Genomic DNA, 23512 nt, shown 5'->3' with positions numbered 1-23512 from the left:
TTGATTGGTTTTTTCACCCCCCAGAGAATACCAATTCTAGGGGTAGGGAAAATCCATCCCTTTATGAGTTGGATCCTGACGGTCCATTAAAAAATGAGGAATTACCAGGGAATCAGTAAACCTGAGTGCGATTACCCAGACAGTTCCTAATTTCCCCCAGACTTTAAAACACAGACTTGTGCTGTTTCCCGCAGCAGAAATCCAAGTTTGAAAGTAAAATTTATTGCAGTTTCCTGCACATCTCTTAATTTCGATGGGACTGTTAACTGCTGTTACTGACCCCATCGAAATTAAGCCGCCAATCGTAATGTGGGCCAAGGTGGCATAGAAGCAAAATGGTCCAACTATGAGACACTGGATTGTATGTATTTTAAAAATCGTTGTACACATTATTTGTTTTCAGCAAACTAACATGGTTGATTCAGTTTTCTTCTGTTGATGTATTTTATTTTCTATTTTGATTTGTGCAGAGGGGACGGAGGAGCACAAAGACCTCTGCAAAGCACTTGGATTGATTAAGAACATGATCGCTGCAGTTGATTTACGAGTCAATGAATTTGAAAAAGAACAAAAATTGGTGGAGATTTTGAACAAGATTGAGAATAAAACTTGTACTAAACTGAAAAATGGCAATATATTCAGAAAGCAGGATTTGACAAGCAAAGAAAGAATACTGGTACACGAGGGATTAGTGTACTGGAAAACTGCTACGGGACGCCTTAAAGGTACAGTAGTTTAACAAAAAATAACACTTTTATGACTCCTATCTTAACCGGTCTCAATGTCTGTAAAAGTGCCTTTTTATGTACAATTTGTGATTCTTTGGTATGGTGTTTACATAGAGACAAAATGCATGTAGAGGAGCAAATTTGAAGATTATAGCACCCTATCTCAAATAAGACTTCTTCTCCTTAATCTTAGGGTATAATCCTTCGTATTTCACACTGTCCATTTATCTGCCGTCTTAGAAGCAGCTGTTTTAGGGTGTATGTATTTATGTGGTAATTTGATAGGGCGAACCCAGCCAAAGGAAACCTAGACTTACCATTCTCTGGCAATGAATTACAATGTTTTCCAGAACATAGACCTTCTCATAGCTTAGTATTTAGTATCCGCCTGTAAGGTAATAGCTGATGGGTATCCTTAGGGACCTTGGTGGTCATTTCATGGGGTAGCATCTAACTAGTGGTCATTATACAAGATATGGTGAGCATTTTATATCACACTTACTAATGGCAAATAAAATGACACCCTATCTGGTCGGCATCAGTTAGTAAATGACAAGGATTTGCAAAAATAGTGAGAATATTCCTTGACGGAGGAAGCGAGAGACCTATTTGGAAACCGCCTTCCCCCTATAAATACCACCAATTTGTTTTGTAATGTCTCACTCACTACGATTTTTGCAAACTATGTAGCATTCCGCCCATTGCTGCCCACAGATAATCCTTCTGATCGTGGTGGTGTAAACACCGCAAGACCTTGCCACACCTGAAAGCACTCAATTGGCTACCTTATGAAGCTCGAATACACCTAAAAATGGCATGCATCACTCACAAAGCGCTTCACAACAATACTCCCTAATGCCTATCCCAAAAACGTACCTTATCTTGAGGAATCATCCTAGGAGCGTTGATAATTTACTCCTGAAACGCTCTCGTTTCAATAAGAAAAAAACCTCTGACAGAGCATTCTCTGGAGCAGCACTAAGAATATGGAACTCGCTTCCTCCCTACATCAGAAAAGTCTCCTCTACTCCTTTGTTAAAAAAAGAAGCAAAATCATTCCTTATGTGCAAATTCCTCCCATAAACTATCACACGGACCCTTCCAGATCTTCACCCTTAAACTAGCCTCTTCTATCCCTCTAAGGACACCCTCGCTGCTCATGACCCGTTGCTCAGAAATACTCTCACGCCTGCGACCCTCCGAACTTTGTAAAATTTGCCGATTTTATGTATGCTATACTTTGCTAATTGTTTTATTCGTACTGTGCCGTCTTTGTAAAGCGCTCTGATACCCTACCCTGAGTCTGGTCCGCGGTATAGAAAACTCTAAAAATAAATAAATAAAATAAAAGACCTGAAGGGAGACCAGAAATGAGATCACATTATTCAATGCAGATGTATCTTGTTGGACTTCGGTTGTTTCAAATTCAACACAATTTTGGATGTGTAGATATTTTGTTGGGTCTTTCCAAGTATGATATTTGATTATATTAGCATTACTGTAATGCTTCTCTTGTTTGCATTTTCATGTTTTGTAGAGGGTTACATTCTTTCTGGGGCAAAATCTTGCAGAGAAGTGTTTTCATTGCTAGCATTCACTTTCATGTATTATTACTAGTAAACTTAATTACTCCTGGCTCTGTTGTCCTCCTGCCATTCATTACAAGTGAGATTACTATCTCACCAGACAGAAGGAAAAAGAGCAAAGGAATACTGGTATACACTGCTGCACCCCCTCCTCCTGGGGAGGCACTTAAGTGGTTCTTAACTAGCATTCCTCATGAACTACCAAGCCCCCAACATATGAAGACGGGCCATCCAGGAGGCAGGATGGGCGTAATGAATGGGACGAGGACAACAGGACCAGGAGTAATGAAGAATACCAGTAAATAATAGCACCATACCCTCAGATCCCCCTTGTCCTCGTTCCATTCATTGCAAGTGAGAATACCCAAGCCGAACAACCCTGCATTCATAGGAAAGTAGAAACCACACAAGGACACACAAACACCAATTGCAGCACCCTATAGTGATTTATTTATACAGAAAATAGGGCAAGTTTCACGAAACAACTGCATGTAAAACCACCAAACCAAAATTGCTTTCACATTTTGCAACCTATAATACTTAACAAAGGTATTAGCTGATGCCCATGTAACTTCTCTTCAAATTTCAGAGATGGACACCCCTTTTAATTCCACCGAGGTAGCAGCTACTCCCAGTGTGTATGCCCCTGAACCCCAGCAGGAGGAGAAATGAACTGCTTGATCTACCTATTGATGGACAAATAGGGAGTCTTGTCTCCCCAGAAAAAGACGAAAAAGAGTCCGTCTTCCTTAAAGACGTGGTCCGATCCAAGTAGACTAACAAAGCCCACTTCATGGCCAACAAAGACTACTCCATGGAAGAGTCTGTGTCAGCACAAAAAGCTGGAAGAATCACTTTCTGATTCACGTGAAACTGTGCCACCACTTAGGCACAAAAGAGGAATCCACATGAAGAATTACCCCATCATCTGAAAACATCAAAAAAGGTTCCTGGCCTTCAAGGCACCCAATTCTCCAATGCGCCGGGCAGAGGTTCTGGTCACCAAAAACACCACCTTAAAACTTCATGTTCACCAACTCCTAAGGTTCAAAAGGATCCAAAACTAAGGCTTTCAAAACAAAAGGTAAATGCCACAAAGAAAACAAAGGTGTTACCATAGGGTGAGAAAGAGAAAAGCTGCGCAACAACTGCACCACGAAATACTCCACGTCCACCAAATTTCCCCAAGGGGACCGAAAAGCTTTAATAGCAGCCCATTAGGCCTGCAGAGTAGAAACCGATAAATGCTTCTCAAAGTCTTCCCACAAAAACTGTAGGACCTCATTCAGATCACAGTCTAGAGACCTGAAGAGGTCGACACCAATGCTGAAAACTACCCCAATGCCTCATGTAGTACTTTAAAGTAGAAGGCTTGTGGGACTGCTGGATAGCCACTGCCAAATGCCTGGACAGACCCTTACTCTGCATTCCCTGCCTCTCAACTTCCAAACCAGGAGACGCAGCCTTTGTAGCGAGCGGAAGGGTGATGGCATGAGAGGAGAGGGAGAACACATGATCATCCATGGACCCTGAATTGACAGAAACTTGACCCTGGGGAACCACGCGTCCGGGGCCCAAATGGAACCACTATCACCACAATTCGTGCTTACCCCAACAGCCGGGCCAGGAACTTGGGAATGAGCTTAATCAGAGGGAAAGTATATAATTGTTGATCCGGCCATGGGAGGGTCAATGCATCCACTCCCCAGGGCGCCTCCTGCTGACTGCGGGAACAAAATCTGGAAACTTCTGCATTGAATTGGGAAGCAAAGCGGTCCAGGAAAGGCACACCATACCTCTCTCACAGCTAAAGAAGGACCTCCCTTGTTAGATACATTTCCTGGGAAGGGGGAAAGAACCGGTTGAGAGATTCTGACCCCCCATTGTCCACACCCCTTATGTGAACCACCACCAGAGACTGTAACTGAGCCTCTCGCCACTGAAAAAGCAGGGAAGCATCAGCATTCAGGTAACTGGAATCGAATTCCTGATGATTTGGATAGGCAACTGAAACCTGGTTGTCTGATCGGACCACCAGATTGTGACCCACCAGAAGGAGTTTGAACCCCATTACAACTTTGTAAACACCATCAGTTCTCACCAATTGGAAGAGTCCACTGAGTCTGCAGAGACCTGTTCCTCACCGCGGCCCCCAACCAAAGTAACTGTTATCCATTGTGAGAACCAAGGGAGAGTCCAGTTGCAATGCCATGCTTTTGGAGAGAGACTCCTGCTGAATGCACAAACCCAGACCCTTGACAACCTCTGCAGTTACAGGCACCATTCGAGATCCCCCAACTCCCCAGAGCCCCACCTGCTGACTGCGGGAACAAAATCTGGGAACTTGTACATTGAACTGCGAAGCAAAGCGGTCCAGGAAAGGCACACCAAACCTCTCGCACAGCTGAAGAAGGACCTACCTTGTTAGAGACATTTCCTGGGAAGGGGGAAAGAACCGGTTGAAAGAGTCCGCCACCCCATTGTCCACACCCCTGATGTGAACAGCCACCAGAGACTGTAATTGAACCACTCCCCACTGAAAAAGCAGGAAAGCATCAGCTGTCAGGGAACTGGAATGGATTCCCTGATGATTTGGATAGGCAACCAAACTCTGGTTTTCTGATAGGACTACCAGATTGTGACCCACCAGAAGGAGTCTGAACCCCATTACAACTTGGAAAACACCATCAGTTCTCACCAATTGGAAGAGTGCTGGCTCTCCAGCAGAGTGCACCGAGTCTGCAGAGACCTGCTCCTCACAGTGGCCCCCAACCAAAGGAACTGTTATCCATTGTAACAGCCAAGGTAGAGTCCAGTTGCAACGGAATGCTTTTGGAGAGAAAGTCCTGCTGAATCCACCAACCCAGAACCTTCACAACCTCTGCAGTTACTGGCACCATTCAAGATCTCCCAACTTTGGGCCCCAAAACGAATTAATATAAACCCACAGAGGTTGAAGATGAAAACTGGTCCAAGGAACTGTAAACAAAGCTGCTGACGTGTCCCAGAAGTCTCAACCATTGACGCACCGGCAGGGAATGACAACCCACTGCCCTCCAAGCCACAGACCTCAAGAGGACAACTCAGGGAGCAGGAAGGAACACCTTGTTGAGATTGGCCGCTATAAAAGTCAAATCTCTGGATGGAATCAACTGATATTTCCCTTGATTGAGCAAAAACCCTTGAGCCTTTATCATCAAGCAGACTAAGGCCAAATTGTGAAGGAGCTACTGCTCTGAGGGTGCATGGAGGAGCCAATCGTTTAGGTATTAATACAGGTGAATGCCCAATAGATTAATTGATGCTACCAAAGGCGCCACAGCCTTCATGAAGCCCCTGAGTGCTGATTTGAGGCCGAACGTAAGCACCCTGAACTGATAATTTGTCTCCTTGACACAAAATCGCAGATACTGTGGAATTGAGGGTGAATCAGCACATGGTAGTATGCATCATGAAGGTCCAAGGTGCACATCAGATGACCCTTGGTTACCAACAGAATTACTCTCCATTTTGAACGGCAGGGACTGAACAAACTTGTTGAGAGCCTTTAGGTCCAATACAATCGTGAAACCTCCCGTGGACTTTGCCACAAGAAAAATGATGGAATAGAAACCCTTGTCCCTCTCTATCCAAGGAACCTCCAGAATCGCCTGCTTCTACTGAAGAGAGGAGATGCCCTGAGTCAGAGCCAACCGCTTTTCTTTCCGAGATAGTCACGGAGTAGGACAGACTCCTGACTGATGAGGCAGTTCCACAAATTTGATCTTGTACATCTCTCTCAGGATGTCTAGCACCCAGGTGTCTGAAGTAGATGCCTCCCAGGCTGGGAGAAAAGGCTGGATCCGACCTTTGACCGCACACACCTGACCCTCCACCACATAGTCAGGACCGAGGTTTTTGGGGAGACTTTGCTTAATTGTCACGACCTCTACGGGCCTGAAAATGCCCCCAAGACTGCAGATATTGCCCCCACGAGGGCTGATGGAATGGAGATTAAGGTTTCACAGGCTGCTTCTAAGCAGAAGTATGTTTCAAGGAGGAAGAATGTTTATGTTTTTTTAAATAACTTTTGAAACTTATCCCTCTGATCCGCCCCAAACAACTGATTACCCTGGAATGGTAACCTGAAAGCTGATGCTTTTTAGGCTGAATCAGTGCACCAGTTCTTCAGTACGAAGTTCTGTCAGACTGTTACACAAGCCCCTACCACATAACGAAACATCCCAAATGTACTCCACCTGACGTTCGATTTGCTCCAACAAACCTGAAAAATCAGATGCATTGTCCATAGACCTGAGCAAACACTTAATTTCTGAGATCAGAGACTGAGCCACATATGTACCCTATATCCCAGCCCGCAAAACCAGATGTGAGCTACAATATAGCTTTTGCAGGGAGGCATCAATCTTTTTGTCCACAAAATCTTTTATGAAAACATCCTCAGCCAAAGATGTTATCCCCACCAATTGGCCACAAAGGAACCAATAGGTATTGCATCTGTGAAATCCCTCTGCATATCTTGCAATTCATACAGTTTGGCCATGAATCTAGGGAGCATAATCTTGTCCGGGTCCTTCCACTCTCTTTTAAGGACCTCATTAATGTATGGATGCACAGGAACATCCACGGGAGCAGAGCTCTGAAACTGACATTGGAGAGATCCTGCTGATGTTGCCAGCACCTCATCATCTGGAAAACCAAAGTTAGAGTTCCCATGTTTTATCAAGTCAGGAAGCATATCCCTCTTCCTGCCCAGCAGGCAGGGAGAGGCTCAACACTCTGACAAGGCAGCTGCTAAACACACAGAAATCCGATATATAAGAAATATATGCACGCCGCCCCATATGGCATGCATGTGAAGGCGTGCCATCTCCAACTGGAAGTCAGGCGTTCCGACTTCCCCTGCGCGCAGCAAATGGCAGCATCAGGGATGGACACAATCTTCACGTTAAAAGAAAGAAATTGCTCGCGCATCTCCCCACAAGCCCAGCAGGCACGGAAATACGCCATCCAGCCTGCCGACACCCCTGCCTGGCTGATATGTCGGCAAGTGAAGATATCTTCAGCAACTCCAGTCCCGCAGGAGCCACTCCAAATCCTTGTCCCTCCATTCTGTCGGCAGACAGAAAAAAGAGCAGGAGGAATGCTGGGTAACTACCACGTAAGTACCGCCAAGTAGGAGGGGGTGGGGCAGTGTATACCAGTATGCCTCTGTTCTTTATTCTTCTACCTGGTGAGATAGTAATCTCACTTGTAATGAATGGGACAAGGACAAAGAGGATAGGGGGTAATGATCAGGTCAGTTTTACTAAGAGAGGAAAATAAATGCTTGCTGGTTGTTTTCTTACAATCATATTATTGTTTTGCAGTTGTTTAGGGGATGCTTGAACTGCCTGAAAATGAAGGCACTAATTCACAAGTCATTTGGACAAGTACAAATTGGCCTTGTGCCAATCCTTTGTGCTTGAATGCACACCTAATTTTGATTTTTGACATTAGTCACAAGTTGGAAGAGGTGTTAATTAGGGTGCGTGGTTTTGAATGAGTATTTTCATCAATATTGCCTTATGTTGTGCAAATTTCACTAACTCCTAATGTGGTGTTAATTACATGGAGCAGAGGCGAACCTTTAGTTCTTAAACAGGGCTCAGTGGCCTGCTCTTTTTAGAGTTCTCATACATGCTATTTCTCTTCTCTGCTGCACCTTCATCACTATTGAACCTTCATTACACTCTGATATTTACTGTATTGTAAATTGTAAAAAAAAAAAGTGATACTTGTATAGCGCACTACTCACCCGCAAGGGTCTCAAGGCGCTTGTACGAATACCGCTGTGGAACCCATCCTGGCTTTCCCTGTGAGGCGTCCACTCCTGGGCACCCCCAAGGTGGAGGCCAGGCATCCTTAGCGTTGTGGGGGCCGTTGTGGAGATTAAGCAAGCTATTGCCCAGAATTGCAGAGTGGGACTCCATGATTGGAATGGCACCGAGGCGAGAATTATCAGGTCCGTGGAATTTTGAGCCCAAGACCCGCCGAGGCGGGGAATTGAACCCTGGTCCCGGGCTAGACCTCTGCATCAGGGTCTGCCGCTCTAATCATTGAGTATTCATATTCACTTATGGATAGTTGCATAGTATCTTTCCATGGGCAACTTCTACAAAACACCTAGAGCTCAAAATAGTATGCCCTAACCCCTGATTCAGTAAGACTGGCCCACAGGATAACATCTCTAGGTGAGAGTGTATTTTATGGAGGCAATTTGTCCCAAAATAGTCATCAGCAGTAGCAGTCTACACCGATTGTTTTTTTTTTGGTCCTCATTCATCAGGTTTTGCTATACGTGATCAGGAGTACCTCAAGCTGTGTGGATCTTTTCTTATTGGAAGAGGGGCCCCCATGACACACATTCCTACACTCTGGCATAATCATCAGACCTAAGGATTTGGAATGATTTTACTCGCAATTCCAGATAGGCAGACCATAGCTCAATTGTCTTGTTATTTGGCTGAGATTGGAGGTCAATCTTATGCACCCTTTCTACTCATTTTTTCCAATTGAAAGAGGTTGGAGGATTAGGTTGCAACCAAACTGTGGTCCTCTTCATGGATTGGGCACATTTTTTTTGCCACGTTCATAAGACACGATGCCAGCACAGAGCAGTCTGTACATTCTGCCAATAGCGGCAAACGCAAACGTCTCTTACACTTCTATGTCTGTTAACACACCTGTGAATTAGAGACAGTAGAGCAGTTGCAGGTGAGGTAAGGGATCTTTGTTAGAAACAATAATCAGACAGTTCAACTTGAGCATTCTCGTTTCCTGGTACTTCAGTCAGGGCCTTTATAGGAAGAGGCTCTGATTTTCTGTAAAGTCCATGAAACCCTCCACATTTTTATTAAGGGTGGGTGGAACTCATGGAGATTCACTCTGCGGCGTTACAGGAAAAACTCTGTGAGATTCCAGGGAATTCAGCCAAGGGGAAGAAAAAATGCAGCTCTTGCTGCAGTTTAGCGTCGGTAGCACGAGCTGCGCAGAAAATCAGGGCATACAGCACTATGCGTTGCACAAGAGCTTGCGGCCATTCGAGTTCATGTTGCTCCTGCCCGAGTTGAAAATTTACTTGAGCAGCACCATATCTATTTGATCGGCAGCCCTCTGACTGCGACCGCTCGCGAATGCCGGTCCCTGCAATGTTATAAAATCGTAGAAGGGCACACCAAATCTCGCATGCGCTTGTATATTCTGGAACCTCACAGGAGAAAACTTTCACCACGCAGCGACCTGTAGAATTTGGCCAGGACTTTACATTGAAATTCTACCAATTCCGCGGGCGGATCCGAACATTTCACCCACCCCTATTTTTTATAGAAAATGTAAACATTGGGCTCAGTGCAGGAGTTCACATTTGTTTTAATTTCTTCTCTGTACTGTGAGGTGTCCCCCAAAAGTCATGTGTTGCTGAGCAGAAATCATATTCCAAGTGCACTGTGACATTGCTGAGGTTTTGTACTATCGTTTGCACTGGTGGAGATTCTCTGCATGTACCTTCTCAGACGGGGATGGGATAAACTCATTTGCACTGACACTGCCTATGTGAATAAGAGAAGTCACTCATCCTCTGGAGAGTCGTGCACTAATTAACATACACGATGGGCAGTGGTCCTCCACAGACAAATACTGATTGATGACCAGCCTAAGGGTGATCGCGATGGGGTGTGGTGATAAGTGCGTTATGGGCCATCTGGCTGCAGTGGCTACGCTGAAAAATGGCAGCAGTTCACCTGCAGCTGGGCTGCCTGATAAATACCTTGCCAAGCTTTACAGAGCACCCGAGAAGTCAAAGCACAGGGTTACTAGTTGATGTATATGTTAGAGCAAACTTCATTCCATCCATTTCACACAGTGATTATCAAAGATGAGGAGCCAACCAGGTCGAGGAAAACAAAAAGAGTGCATGAGCCCTGTTATAGCACAGGTGCAGGAACAACCTGTTCTATCCTCCTGTGCTAAGCTCTTGAGAGCGGTCCCTATTTTGCCAGTCATTGTGAAAAAGAACAAAAGCAGAGCCAAGCCCAAGAAGAAAAATTGTCTCTCCCAGCACTGATGCCAGAGGACCTCCCAGGCAAGTTGGATATATTGTGACGAGACAGATGAGCATGAAAGTCAGTTTGTGAGTGTAAAAGAAAATATTTAACCTATTAGTTTGCTAGAATGTCTTAACTGTTTCTCAAAAGTGGGTGATATTTAGAAACTAGACTTCCTCGTTATTTAGCATCACATTGATTGTTTTCTCCCCAAGTCATGCCTGAGCCCGCATAGCCTAAAGCAGGCAGGTAATCCCTGCAGCCAGTGTGGTGGGTTCTTGTTAGTATTTGATTTAATACATTGTGTAATATCTGCTATATTATGATAGCAATTCAAGCATGGAGCAATCATTCGGTCACTGTAAACCATAGAGATCGACGACATTTTTAAAGTGCTAACACATGAATTCTTGTACTTTCTACAGCAAGTCTTTTTTATATTGACCAGCCATTAGTGTAATTCAAATATTATCTTTTTCAGATACCTCAGCTCTGCTTCTAAATGACATACTTCTATTTTTACAAGAAAAGGACCAGAAATGTGTTTTTGCTGCAGTTGTGAGTATTGTACAATACATAATCCAATACATAGTCTATATCAATGAATATTTGCTTGAGACACCAGGGTTGAAAAGTAAGCTAGTTTTGCTTGAAGCCGCCGTGTTCCATGCCTTGTTAATGTTAGGAGCTCACATTAATATTTTAGTTCTTGTAATGTTGTGGTATGAAAAACTTTCCAGAGTCAAATGTTGGTCTCTGTGCTCTTTCAGTTTACTATCGGCTCGCTTGCTCTTCCCAGTAGAGCCACTCAACTACTATCACTCTCACCATATATATATCTTATCATTAACTACTTAATTTTTCATTAATTAAATTCACTAACCATTATCACTCGGATGGAAGCACATAACTGCACCCAACCCCCCTTACATTGATCTCCAGCACAACTTAATCCTAGTCATCATCATCATCATATAACTTTAATCGATTTTGTATGAAATCACACAAGTCTACGGAATAAAACCAATCCATCAAGAACATCCTTCTCGTGAATCTCCATGTACAATAATCAATAGTACAGAAAAACTGGAAAGCGTCTTTGATGGAAGACAACTCTATTTGCAGAGGCCAAAGATACAACATAGGAAATTATCAATATTTTATCAAAACGGTACCAATAAATTATTGGGAGGGAAGAAGCACATTATATCCCAAAACAGAGCAATCGTGCTAAAAGTGAGCTAGTTATTCGAGCTAAAAACACCAGCCAGGAACCCAGACACATAAAAACAGATTGTTGGTGTGGATAAAAGCTGTAAATATAAAAGAGGAGGTCACACCTGGCTCAAACCTGTGGACAACAAAAGGGGTTTTAAAAGCGTATGACGATACAAGGCGGTAAATCAGCCGTTTTGAACCATACTCCTTTCGTAAACAACAGTTGATCAAATAAACCAATTCTAAAATAAGTCAGTAAAAGGCGATGGTGATTGGGGGGGAGATATGGTTCTATACCATTTTTTGACTTTACCGTGATGTAAAGGCGCATCGAGTTTTTAGATATGGCAGAAGCCTCTCTCTCGGCTGAACAGTAACAACAAAAGGCCTCTCCTTAACATTCAATTAGTATAGAGGTGTTACATCCATCATCAAAAAATATACATTGTCCCACTACTGGATTGAATATTCAATTTTTTATTTATGAAAAAAAAAAATCTTTTTGTTTTTTTACATAAGTATAAAAATGTATTTGTTATTTTCCTTATTAATAGCTTACATCATCTTAGCAAAGTTTTGAGCCCCAAGAGCATGTTAAATAAACATCTCAAGACACAGTCAAGCACCACCAAAAACACAACTAACACTCATACACAACACAATCATACTTATGACTCAATGACTCAATACAAATCATAGTACATTTCATAAATACATAATGAGTCTAAAGAATAGCAAAAGCGCCGACGCGGGGTGGAGTCTGAAACCACAATTCCTTTGTCAGGGCTCAGTAAGTAAATAGCTCATTAGGTGGTCAATCGTCATCCAACAAATCAGGGAAGTTTCTTATATGTGGTGAAGAGGGCTCTAAATCCCAATTACTTTTTTTTTTTTTATTGTAAACGTGGTGAGGACTAAGTCTCACATATGATCATGAACTTCAGCCCCAAAGACATAGATTCTATCCTCCTAGGGTGCGTTACCTGTTTTTTTCCATGGACACCTTGTTTTTATCAATGTGTCTGGATGATAACTCATAAATTGACTTGGCTGCCCTCCAGTTATTCACTTGGGCACAGGCTGGAACAGTTTGACCAGATCCCGGTCAGCGGTGTTTTGGAGGAAGCCCTCGGATGTAAAGGTTTGTTTTGCCTAGCTGGTCCCACCCTGAGCTGCTGCTGCTGCTACTACTGTTGTTGTTCTCCCTCTCGGCTGCCACTAAGAGGAAGGCCTTCCTTCAGCCACCCAATATCTTCTTTTATAATACCCCAAGGACAAAAAAATATCTCTGGTCTCCCCACAGCATTACTTTTTTTCCATCATGGGAATAATAGACATTTTGTTCAAATTCAAACATTCCCGAGTAATTAATCTATTTACGCTGAATTCCTCCTTAAGACAAACTGTGCGCAACAATAAAAGAGAGTGAAGGTGGATACAGTTTTCAATGTAACCCATGCCCAGTTCTGAGGGGGTACCTTGCCCCACACCCAACAGGCCCCTCATACATTTGTTTTTCCCCACCTTAACAGGGGCAATAGTAATGTATCCCAATACCTAGCAGCCAAACTTGGCTATGGGGATACACTTTGCTTTATAGACATTTAGCAATATCTGAACTGGCTTATGTCCGAATCGGCAAGAAAAGTCATTTAATCTAGAAATGGCCCTTTTGAGACACTCTGTGTTCTTTCTTATCAAAGGTTGCCAACTGAGACCAGAGACCAATAAAATCCCTAGATAGCTAAAATTATACACCTTGCTTAAGACCTGTCCTTGTGCCAAAAAAACATGCGGTTTTGGTAATCTTAGGACCCACCACCATAACATGAGGTTTTTTTAAATTCGTGGACAGGTCCAAACTTCCATAAAAACAATAAAAAGATCTAAGAGCTTCAGAAGGCTTCAGGCTGTACGTGCAATCAGGACTGCATCAAACAAGAGCACAGGGAGCAAACTCCCCCCCCCCCCCCCACCCCCCCCCCCACCACACAGTTGGAATGTTGAGGCCTTTTTCAGAAAGCACCCCCTCCAAACGATTAATATACATGATAAAAAGAAAGAGTGCCTGAATACAGCCTTGACAGACTCCACGCTTACGGTTAAAAGGCTTGGTGCATTCCCCATTACCCCCGAATCTCCCAGAGCCTGTAATACCATAATGTAGATCTTTCAGAATGGCAACTAGAGTAGGCTGCACCCCCATGGACCCCAGCTATGCCCAGAGCTTATCTCTGTTAACCTTGTCAAAGGCAGAGCCGAGGTCCAGGAAGGCAAGGTGTTTAGAGCCCTTTTTAGCCCTAGTATATTTGGTTATTAGGAGATACAAATTAAGGTTCTGCTCCACTGGACCCCTACCAGGTTTAAACACATACTGGAGATCAGACAAGATGTTAAACTTTCCAGAATGACCCGACAAATAATTTTTACATCAACTAATGAGATTGGTCTGTAGCATGCTAGGTCTTTTCTGCCCCTTTTCTTGAACACTGACACTATCACAGAGTTTCTTCATGCTTCTGGTAGTGAACTAGAAACAACGGCATTTATGTGGAGAGTAAGGAAGGATGCCCATAAGTCCACAAGCGCCTTAAATAGGTCCCCAGGTACCCCATTTGCACCAGGGGCCTTGCCTGAAGGAAGGGATAATATAGCATTTGTGACTTCGTTCCAATGTAATCTCAGCTCATCTCCCTAAGGTGGGAGCTCGATAATGGGCTCCAAGTCTTTGCCTTCATATAGCACAGAAAAATAGGTCACCAAGGCCTGGGCTGGGCCGGCCCTGAGACAACCTGGTCTGCTGCTTGGGCTCCATAAAAAAGGGAGGTTTACAAAACTCCTAAACTTTGTTCTATCCCTCATGGCACTAGCTGTCACTATATTCTCCCACAGTTTGTCCTTTAACGCTATCTTCCTATCCCGCGGCGCCACTCTGTATAAGGCTCTATACTTTTGACCTCACAGCTATCAATGGGTACATTTTTTAATGCGGCTAAAAGCACCTTACATGCCCTGGTACAGTTCATATTAAACCATCTTCAAGAAACTTGAACCCTAGACATCTTTGGGATAGTGAGAGTGGAATTAATGTTAGAAACTATGCTACCAAAAGCCCTTATGAACCTATCCTGGGAGGCCCCTTCATCCAGGCATGGCTGCAGTTCAGATTGACAAGAAGATGCCATCTGAGCATTAAAAGCCTCAGGAATAACCTCAGTCCATCTCAGTCTCCTACCCTGATCTGTCAGATTGGTTGAGGCGTTAACTAAAGTACAAGCATCCAATTGCTTCTCATCCCTGTGAAAGTTAGCAGAAAGCGGATTATGATCACAAAGGATCTTCCAATCCACTGAGAAACTAATCAAGGAAAAATCTAAGCCGGCTGAAACATAAATATAGTCAATAAAAGACTCTGCTCCAAAACCTTCAAAGCTCAGGATACCATATCCTGAATTCAATGTTTTTATGCTCAAAAGGTTAACCAGATTATTATCTAAGAACATCATTCAAAGAATCCCCCTGATCAGAGTGTTAAAATGGACTTGGTCAGCTTCAGCACCCGCCTGATCAGGGAGGGCATACAGGTAAAAATCCCTAAAAGGATGGAGATTGAGATCACCCATTATCATCGGTGCAATATATTGAGAAGGACGTGGGGTATAGAAAACCTTTATAAATTTACCAAGAACCACCAACTCATCATTGGGCTTTTCGCCATTAATAGCATGACACACATTAATACATAAAATCCTCCATTGGTTGTCAAAAGAGAGAAGAACCGTAAGAATGTGGGGGGAACTGGTTGTACCACTTCCATTTTGCAGTTAAAGGCGAACTTGATAAATGTTACTAGCCCCCCCCCCCCCCCCCCCCACTCTCTCACTAGGCGATGGGGCTGCGTTAGTAGAGAAAGTGGCATACCGGTCTAGATATACACTTCCTGATGTATCCCATGTCTCCTGTAGACTAATAATATCGTAAGAATTAAGCAATCTAGTCCAAGCAGGGTCACCAAATTTCCCTTCGCACTGTAATTTTGCCAGAAATAGTTGGAGAGGTCTGTAAATTATTCAAAATAACTCCTGCCATATACGCATTACTAAAGTTAACCACTATACAATCCCCTGCGCATGTTTTCAAAGAATTCCCAATCCACCCCACTCTTAGGACCATTACATTTTCTTCAAATAATGAATGACTGATACTAATGGGAACTGTCTGTACAAACCAATGAACTACCTTATTTTTAAGTTGCTGAAAATGTTCCTGATCAGGATCTTCTAAGGGTGGCACATTGGCCAGAACTACAACACATGGAGTACAAACTGTGGGGAGTTGCTTGGTAACAATGGAAGTGTTAGGATCCCAGTGGAACCCATGTGAGGTTTGCGGGACTCTCCTTAGGTCCTCAGGCTCTATATATGAGCCCAGGGTATCGTTAATGTCCCTCTTTAAGCAGATTGAACCGGAAGAACTGAGGGTATGAAACTTTTGGAGTTAGCTATGGTATTCCTTTTGTTACTCACCCCCACATCATGCCCAGTTGTTAGGGGAGCATGAAACCCAGTAAGACCAGCTTTGCTGGAATACATTTCAATCCACAGTCAGTACACCACAACCACTGCTCAATGTACCTTCACCAGGGCAGGCTGGGAACCAAGAGTAGCCCTGGCGAAAATGTTCAAACCAGCCCTAAATATCACATAACGAATGAGTGGGGAGAGAATTCTACTTTTTCTATTACTCTCTTATGGCTTTTCACCATCCTTTTCTCCCCCAGCCCATCTCTTTCCATCCATGCGATGCTTGTCTCTCTCCTTTCCCCGTCTCTCTCTCTCTCTCTCTAGATACTCTTTCTCCCTAGCCCTCCGCGTTCTTTCCCTCACGTCTCCCTATCTCTCTGCTTATGCACCCACTGTGCCTGCTGCAGTTAACCTCAGAATGCTGGAGAGACTGACAGGGGTACCAGCATCAGGCTGGTACCTCTACAGGGATCTCCAACTATTAGAGTAGCCAGATCTACTTCTGATCCAAGAAAAACATATTGATCTACTACCTTATAAAGCAAAATTTGTGATGGCACTACTCTCATGGCAGCTAAGCATCAAAGACTATAATTATCTGACCAGTTACCTAAAGTCCATTTGTTGATGTCCAGAAACTGGCCCTACCGTAATCACCAAGATTAAGAGTACTTGTATACAAACTTTATAGTGCTGCACCAGTAAACGTTGATCACTGCAGCCACCCCAATACTGGTAAGCTTACCTCAGAGACAAAGATGAAACGCATAGTATACATTAAAGAGATTTCCTTAGAAAGTTAGGCATCTTTAGAGAACAAAAGAAAGTAGAGGAAGAAACAAAAATAAAGGAAGAAAGAAAAAGAGAAAAGGGAGATAAAGAAGAAAAGAAAGGAATTTAGGACGATGATAAAGAAAGGAAAGAAGGAATCAAGGAGAAAAGGGAGAATGGAAAACAGAGGGGAAACAAGAGAAGATGGAATAAACAGGGGGGCTGAGTGGAGAGAGGCGAAGGAGAGGAATAAAAAATGAAAGGTTAAGGAATAAAGAAAGGTGAGGATAGTATGAGAAGATAAAGGGAGAAAGGAAGCAAGGTGAGGAAATATAAATGAAGAAATAAAATGTAAGAAAGGTAAAAAAGAATGAAGGAAACAATAGATGGAAAGAAATTACTAAGGAGGTAAAAAAGAAGAGGAGAAACATAGCAGATCAGGGGAAAAGAAAGAACAATCAACTCTTGCCACACTCATCCCGACTCTCCTTCATCATACCCGTTTGTCTTTTTGACTAGGGGTGGGCGAAGCCAGCAGAGTTTTACTCCACTGAATTCCGCAGAGTTACATAAAAACTCCATGAGAATCCGCAGCGTTCCATGAGCAGACGGAATTCGGCACGTTGTGCTGCTCGTACTGATTTTTTGTGCCGGGAGCTTGTTCCGCACTGTAAAATCAGCATGAACGACACCACGCAGCACGCCTGAGGGCAGTGCTTCTTTCTGATGCTTGAGTAGATTTTCTACTTGAGCTGCGCTTTCTCAACCAAACGGTTGTGACCTGCTGCGACCACCCACATTGAGAAATCTCACCGGGACATGTTCCAGCACCTGAAAATCATGCTAGGTGATGCAAATTCTTGCTCCCCAACCTAATGTTGGTGAGCTGCGTGTGAGAAAAACTCTGCAATGCGGCGGTTGGCGGAGTTTTGCCAGAACTCCGCGTTTGAAGTGGAATGGGCAACACTCCACGAACTCAGCCGGTGGAGTGAAATTTTTCACTCACCACCATCTTTGACCCACTTTCAAGCTTCTGAGTGTCACATTTATTTGCAGGTATTTTTAGTTTTGCAGCTTACACCATGTTCCATTGTTCATTTCAAACTTTTCCTCAACATACTGCCTTTCTGATTTCTCAGTTTTGCTGATGCCTTTATAAAGGTTATTTTCAGTTTTACATTATGCAGATTTCTATGCTGTACTCGTGTCTCATTATTCACATTTTATTGTTTTCGGTTTTTTGTTACTTTTTGCTTCTTTATATTTGTTAGATTCGTGTTATATGACATGTTCCCCAATTTTCAGTTTCTCAAGTTTAATTGCCTTTTTTCAGAGTTAGATTGATTTCACGCTTTCAGGGCCGGACTGGAACCTAAAATCAGCCCTGGCAAGTGTTCAAACCAGCCTCACCCTACAGGAGGCTGCCACTAGATGGGGCAAATGAGGCATGGTTGGGTCATGGCATGTATCCTGCTCTGGAAACAGCCTCCCTAGCCTGCAGACTAGCAGGCAAATGCCAGTCAGTCTCACCCTGCACACTTTACATTTGTTTAGCGTTTCCCATTCTTTCTCGCAGTGGATGGAATTGTGTCTGTCTCCACCTGTATTTGCGCTGCTGCTGTTTCCCTCTGTGGTTGTGCAATAGTTGTGTATCAGTTGCAGACTTCCAGTCTGCCAATGTCATCCTGCCTTTTATAGTAGGAGCAGCTGTTGGTGAATAGAGACCTGGCTCCTGGGAGGGGAAAGGAAAACTATCATCCAAGCAATAAAAGGGGAAAAAAAACCCTGTCCACAGAATAGTATAGGATTGTTTGCTCTGAGCTCCCGCAGGTGGGAGAGTATAGACCCGAAAGGGAGTGGACAATAGGAGCAATCCTGCACTCCATAGTGGGAAGGAGACTTCAAGGCGCAAGAAGCAAGCCCCTCTGATAAGGCAGTGAAGCTCCGTCAATGGTCTTTCAGTGTATGTGGATTCTTTTTTCAAACACTGCCTTCACATAGAGTAGAAATATGAAAGTAAGACTAGCTCTGTAACACAGCAGTTGATTGGGCACGGTGATAAACACCTTTTTATTCTATTTTTGCATTTGATTATATTACTACCTTAAGTAGATTAGTGAGTCAGTGTCTGCAAGGTTGTGTAACTACAACTATTTATTCTGCTTTTCTAGAGCACGAACGCCTCCACCCCCTAAATGTGTTCGCTTAATATACAATGTAGAAATCTACAATGTGGAGGAGATAGCAACGGAGGGGCAGATTAACAAGCCCCCTGCACCACTTTTGCGTCCTTTTTAACATGGGAAAAGTGATGCAAAAGTGGCGCAGGGGGCTTGTAAATCTGCCCCGGAGTGTGTAGGGATAGGCGCACGGCCCGCGCCTCAGTGGAACTTCAAAGGACACACCGACTGCAATGGCAGAGGTGATAAGGAGAGGATGTAGTCTAACGGCTGGAGCTGTCGACTTTGGAGTTGGGGAACCAGGCTCGAGCCTCCGCATCCTGTGATTCTGGGCAAATCACTCGATCTCCCCGTGCCTACCAAAAACAAGCATTGGCATAGCCAATAGGTCTCGCCTTTGGGACCTTATAAGTGTTTAGCCATGCAACAGTTGCGTAACCAAATACTTATAAGGTCCCAAAAGCGAGACCTATTGGCTATGCAAAGCGGCCGTGCGGCCACGAAAGTGATCGCGATCACGATCAAAAATCAAAGCGGCCGTGCGGCCGAAAGTGAAAGTAATCGCGGTAAAACGCGGCGCGCGCGCCCGCGCACATCCACTGTAGCTCTAGGCTGGCCTGGTAGCACTTTTTGGAGCCCTCTCAATAAGTCTCGCCAGACCAGCGCATGCGCTGGGTCAGGCGAGACCTAATGAAAGTGTCCTTGTGTGACGTAACTGGTGCTCATGTAAAGCGCTCCAATACCTTCGGGTGGAGTTCGCACTATATAAATCTGCAAATAAAAAAATATATACATTTCCTGCCTGTTTTCCAGGACAGCTGGGGTTATGGGACTTCAAACCAGTTTAGACGAGACTGTGTGTCTCTACTGTGAGGAGACCAAATGCAAATCTCTTTCTGAGAGCAGCACTTTTTACCTCTGTGATATTTTGAAAAGCTTCAAACTAATCCCTCACTTTGCAGAGTTTTACCCATCAGTAACCTTTTGAAGTATGGGCATGTTTGGGGTGGATACTGAGCATAGGGACACTCCCTCCCTTCGCTGTTTTTACCATATCTAAACATATTGCAGAGAGCGTCAGCCTGCAAGTGTGTGGGGCGAAGTATCGGCAGACATACGTGGGCATCTCAAGAGAGTGTACATCGCTGGAAGTCTGAACACATCTGGAAGACAGCCAGACCACAAACGCATGTGGTGCAGAACCTGGCAGCTGAGGAGGGCTGCTGGAACTGTGGCCTTATAGGCGTAGGACTGTGTGTTTCTGAAAGAATGGAGGAGTTGAAACATTACCTTGAAAATATATATCTTTGAAGTGACAGATCCAATTTGTGTTGTTTTCATCTTATTTTAATCATAAAATGCTTTGTAATTTTAGTAAGTTGGTTTGAGAACATTGCTGAGTGGTTTTTTGATTCAAGTGTTATTGTAGCACAGTTTGCATATTTAGATTGCCAGATACCAAGAAAGCCTACACTTTTCTGCTGAGTTTCTACAAGAAGGAAAATACAATTAACTCAGAGCGTCAGTACTTGCCTGATTAGGAGTTAGTTTATTGTGGTGCTGACTGTCTGTTCCCTACCCTGGCATCTTAGCTTCCTACAAATGCCCTTCTCTCTACCTCTTTTATCTATCGACCCTTCTCTCTAGCTACCTTGCTTTCGTCTCTCTCTTCTACCCTCTACTGTTCCTTCTCTCTCATCTGTTTTTCTGACTCCTGTCAATCTCCTTATGTCACTGCACCTATCCTCAACGCATTCCATTACATCGCATACTACCTTTACAACGCATACCATTACAACGCATAATGTTACATTGCATTTAAGGTAAGTATTGGATAGTATAGGGGTAAAAATTACTATTCTTACTCCAGGGGGTGCAACAGTAGGGTAAGTGTTGGATAGTATAGGGGTAAAAATTACTATTCTAACTCCAGGGGGTGCAACAGTAGGGTAAGTGTTGGATAGTATAGGGGTAAAAATTACTATTCTAACTCCAGGGGGTGCAACAGTAGGGTAAGTGTTGGATAGTATAGGGGTAAAAATTACTATTCTAACTCCAGGGGGTGCAACAGTAGGGTAAGTGTTGGATAGTATAGGGGTAAAAATTACTATTCTAACTCCAGGGGGTGCAACAGTAGGGTAAGTGTTGTATAGTCTAGGGGTAAAGATTACTATTCTAACTCCAGGGGGTGCAACAGTAGGGTAAGTGTTGGATAGTATAGGGGTAAAAATTACTATTCTAACTCCAGGGGGTGCAACAGTAGGGTAAGTGTTGGATAGTATAGGGGTAAAAATTACTATTCTAACTCCAGGGGGTGCAACAGTAGGGTAAGTGTTGGATAGTATAGGGGTAAAAATTACTATTCTAACTCCAGGGGGTGCAACAGTAGGGTAAGTGTTGGATAGTGTAGGGGTTAAAAATTAATATTCTAACTCCAATGGTATGCATTGTAATGGTATGCGTTGTAATGCCTGCGTTGTAGTGACATGCGATGTAGTGTCTGCGTTGTAATGGTATGCGTTGTAATGGTATGCGTTGTAGTGTCATGCGTTGTAAAGGATGTTCCGTTGTAATGCCTGCGATGTAAGTGTAGTGCGATGTAATAGTTGCGTTGTAAAGGTTGTTTCCCGTCAATACCTTACTCCTTTCTCCCTACCTCTACCACTTTTTCTTGACCATTACCGCTTCCTCTCTCTCTCTGTACCTCCTTCTTTATTTCAGCTCACCCCACCTACCTCAGTTCTCTTTCTACTTCCCTCTTTCTACATCTCCCAGTGTTATGTCTCTGTCTGTACCTCTCTCTCATCCTCAAATGACTTGACCTCACCCTTTCACTGTCAGTGTAACAATCTTGCTGCTCTCTCTTTATCTCACCTCTGTGTTCCTTCTTAACTTCTTTTTTCTTCACTCATCAATCATTCTAGCCTTCACCCCTTCTCTATACGTGCCTCAGTATTCTCTTTAACTGACATGTCTTTCAGTTCTAATCTCATTTCACATTTTGCAATTCTCTCTAGCTCACCTCTCTCTATCTTTCATTTAATTCCCCCGCCTCCGTGCCTGTCTATACTTTTCTGTATATTTGTCTTTCTAGCTTTCTGTGAACATATCTCACCCTTTGTAGTGCCCCATCCTCTCTACATTTCCTTATTCCTATCCCTCAATTTCTTTGTTTACGAAACCTTACCTATGTCTCTACCTTTCTTTACCTATAAATGTCTCTTTCCACCTGTTTGCACATTTGTGTATCACACCTTTCTCTCATTGCCTTAAATCTCTCTCTCTACCTCACCTTACTTCTCGATCTAATCTCTATCTCTACCTCCCTTCTACCTCTGCTTCGCCTCTTTTGCTCTCTACTTTTCTTTTTACCTTTCTGTATGTATGTATGAATGTATGTATGTGTTATTTGTATAGCACAAACCTAGCAAGAAGGCAGCGAAGCACTGTACATGGTCAAAAACAAGCCTAAAGTCAATGAGTAAGAGAATATGAAGTTAAGTTGTGGATGAGAAACATCCTTTGTATCGAAGGCTTTACAACGCAAAGCCTTAGCTACGAAACTGGCACCATGACGGGGTCATGACTACGTCTGTCTTTACTCGTTCACTACTATGAAAGCCATCACAACGCATGTCAATACAACAAATGTATCGTTGTAGTTTATAACACTAGCCTTTACCACAAAATGTCTTCATGGCTTCACTTTCTGAGTGTATACGCACTATAAGGTTGTGCCTGAATCTAGCAGGCAGTGTGGGCCATCAGAAGTCTGTTTATATTTCATGCTGAATATTTTATAATCCATATACTATATTTTATAATACCGATATTGAGACGTACCTGTCGTTTTCACACAATACTCAGGGCTAGACAGCTGGCAGTTGTAAAAAGACAATATTCATACCCCATGTGGGGCATTAAAGAGCGCGGTGTCTCATCAGAAGTTGGGAAATCGTCTTTCTTTACAAACTTTTGTATATTCGCAGTTATGACAGCAAGTATTGCCACAGCTGTGTGCCACTGTACTGAGGCGTAAAAAGACTGCTATAAGGGCACTGCAGTGCGTTCACGTTACGTCCTTTTCTCCAGGCAAGGGCGGCCCTTCGGGCTCTTGATAAGAAGTGAGTAAAGCGGCAGGTCATAGGCCCACCGTCAGTTTGGTTGACAATGATGTGACGCAAGAAGATAATGTAACACGTCCACACATCCCTTTTCACCTCAATAGAGTGGCACACCGCTGTGGCAATACTGGCTGCCATGACTGCGAATATTCACAAGTTTGTAATGAGGGCCAATTTCCCAACCTCTGATAAGACGCTGCGCTCTTTAATGCCCCCGGGTATGAACAGTGTCTCTCCCGAACGCAGTTACGTTGATTGGCATGTCACCAAATTCCTCACATGTAAAATGGTAAGAGAA

The 23512-nt window shown here is 43.6% G+C and overlaps 1 protein-coding gene across 7 annotated transcripts in view; it reads left to right on the top strand.

The window, feature by feature from the left end:
* The window catches only part of ARHGEF28 (Rho guanine nucleotide exchange factor 28), a 1067585-nt gene that overhangs the window by 970469 nt on the left and 73604 nt on the right, over positions 1-23512 (top strand). For all 7 annotated transcript variants that reach the window (XM_085632328.1, XM_085632327.1, XM_085632325.1 and 4 more), the window contains 2 exons: positions 471-725; positions 10880-10956. In XM_085632328.1, coding sequence (XP_085488454.1) covers positions 471-725; positions 10880-10956 — 332 coding nt within the window. The remainder of the gene's footprint in view (positions 1-470; positions 726-10879; positions 10957-23512) is intronic.

The sequence above is a fragment of the Triturus cristatus genome, chromosome 2_1, assembly GCF_964204655.1.
Source record: "Triturus cristatus chromosome 2_1, aTriCri1.1, whole genome shotgun sequence".
NCBI lineage: Eukaryota > Metazoa > Chordata > Amphibia > Caudata > Salamandridae > Triturus > Triturus cristatus.
Note: the sequence above shows the minus strand (reverse complement) of the source record. Positions and strands in the feature narration are given on the sequence as shown.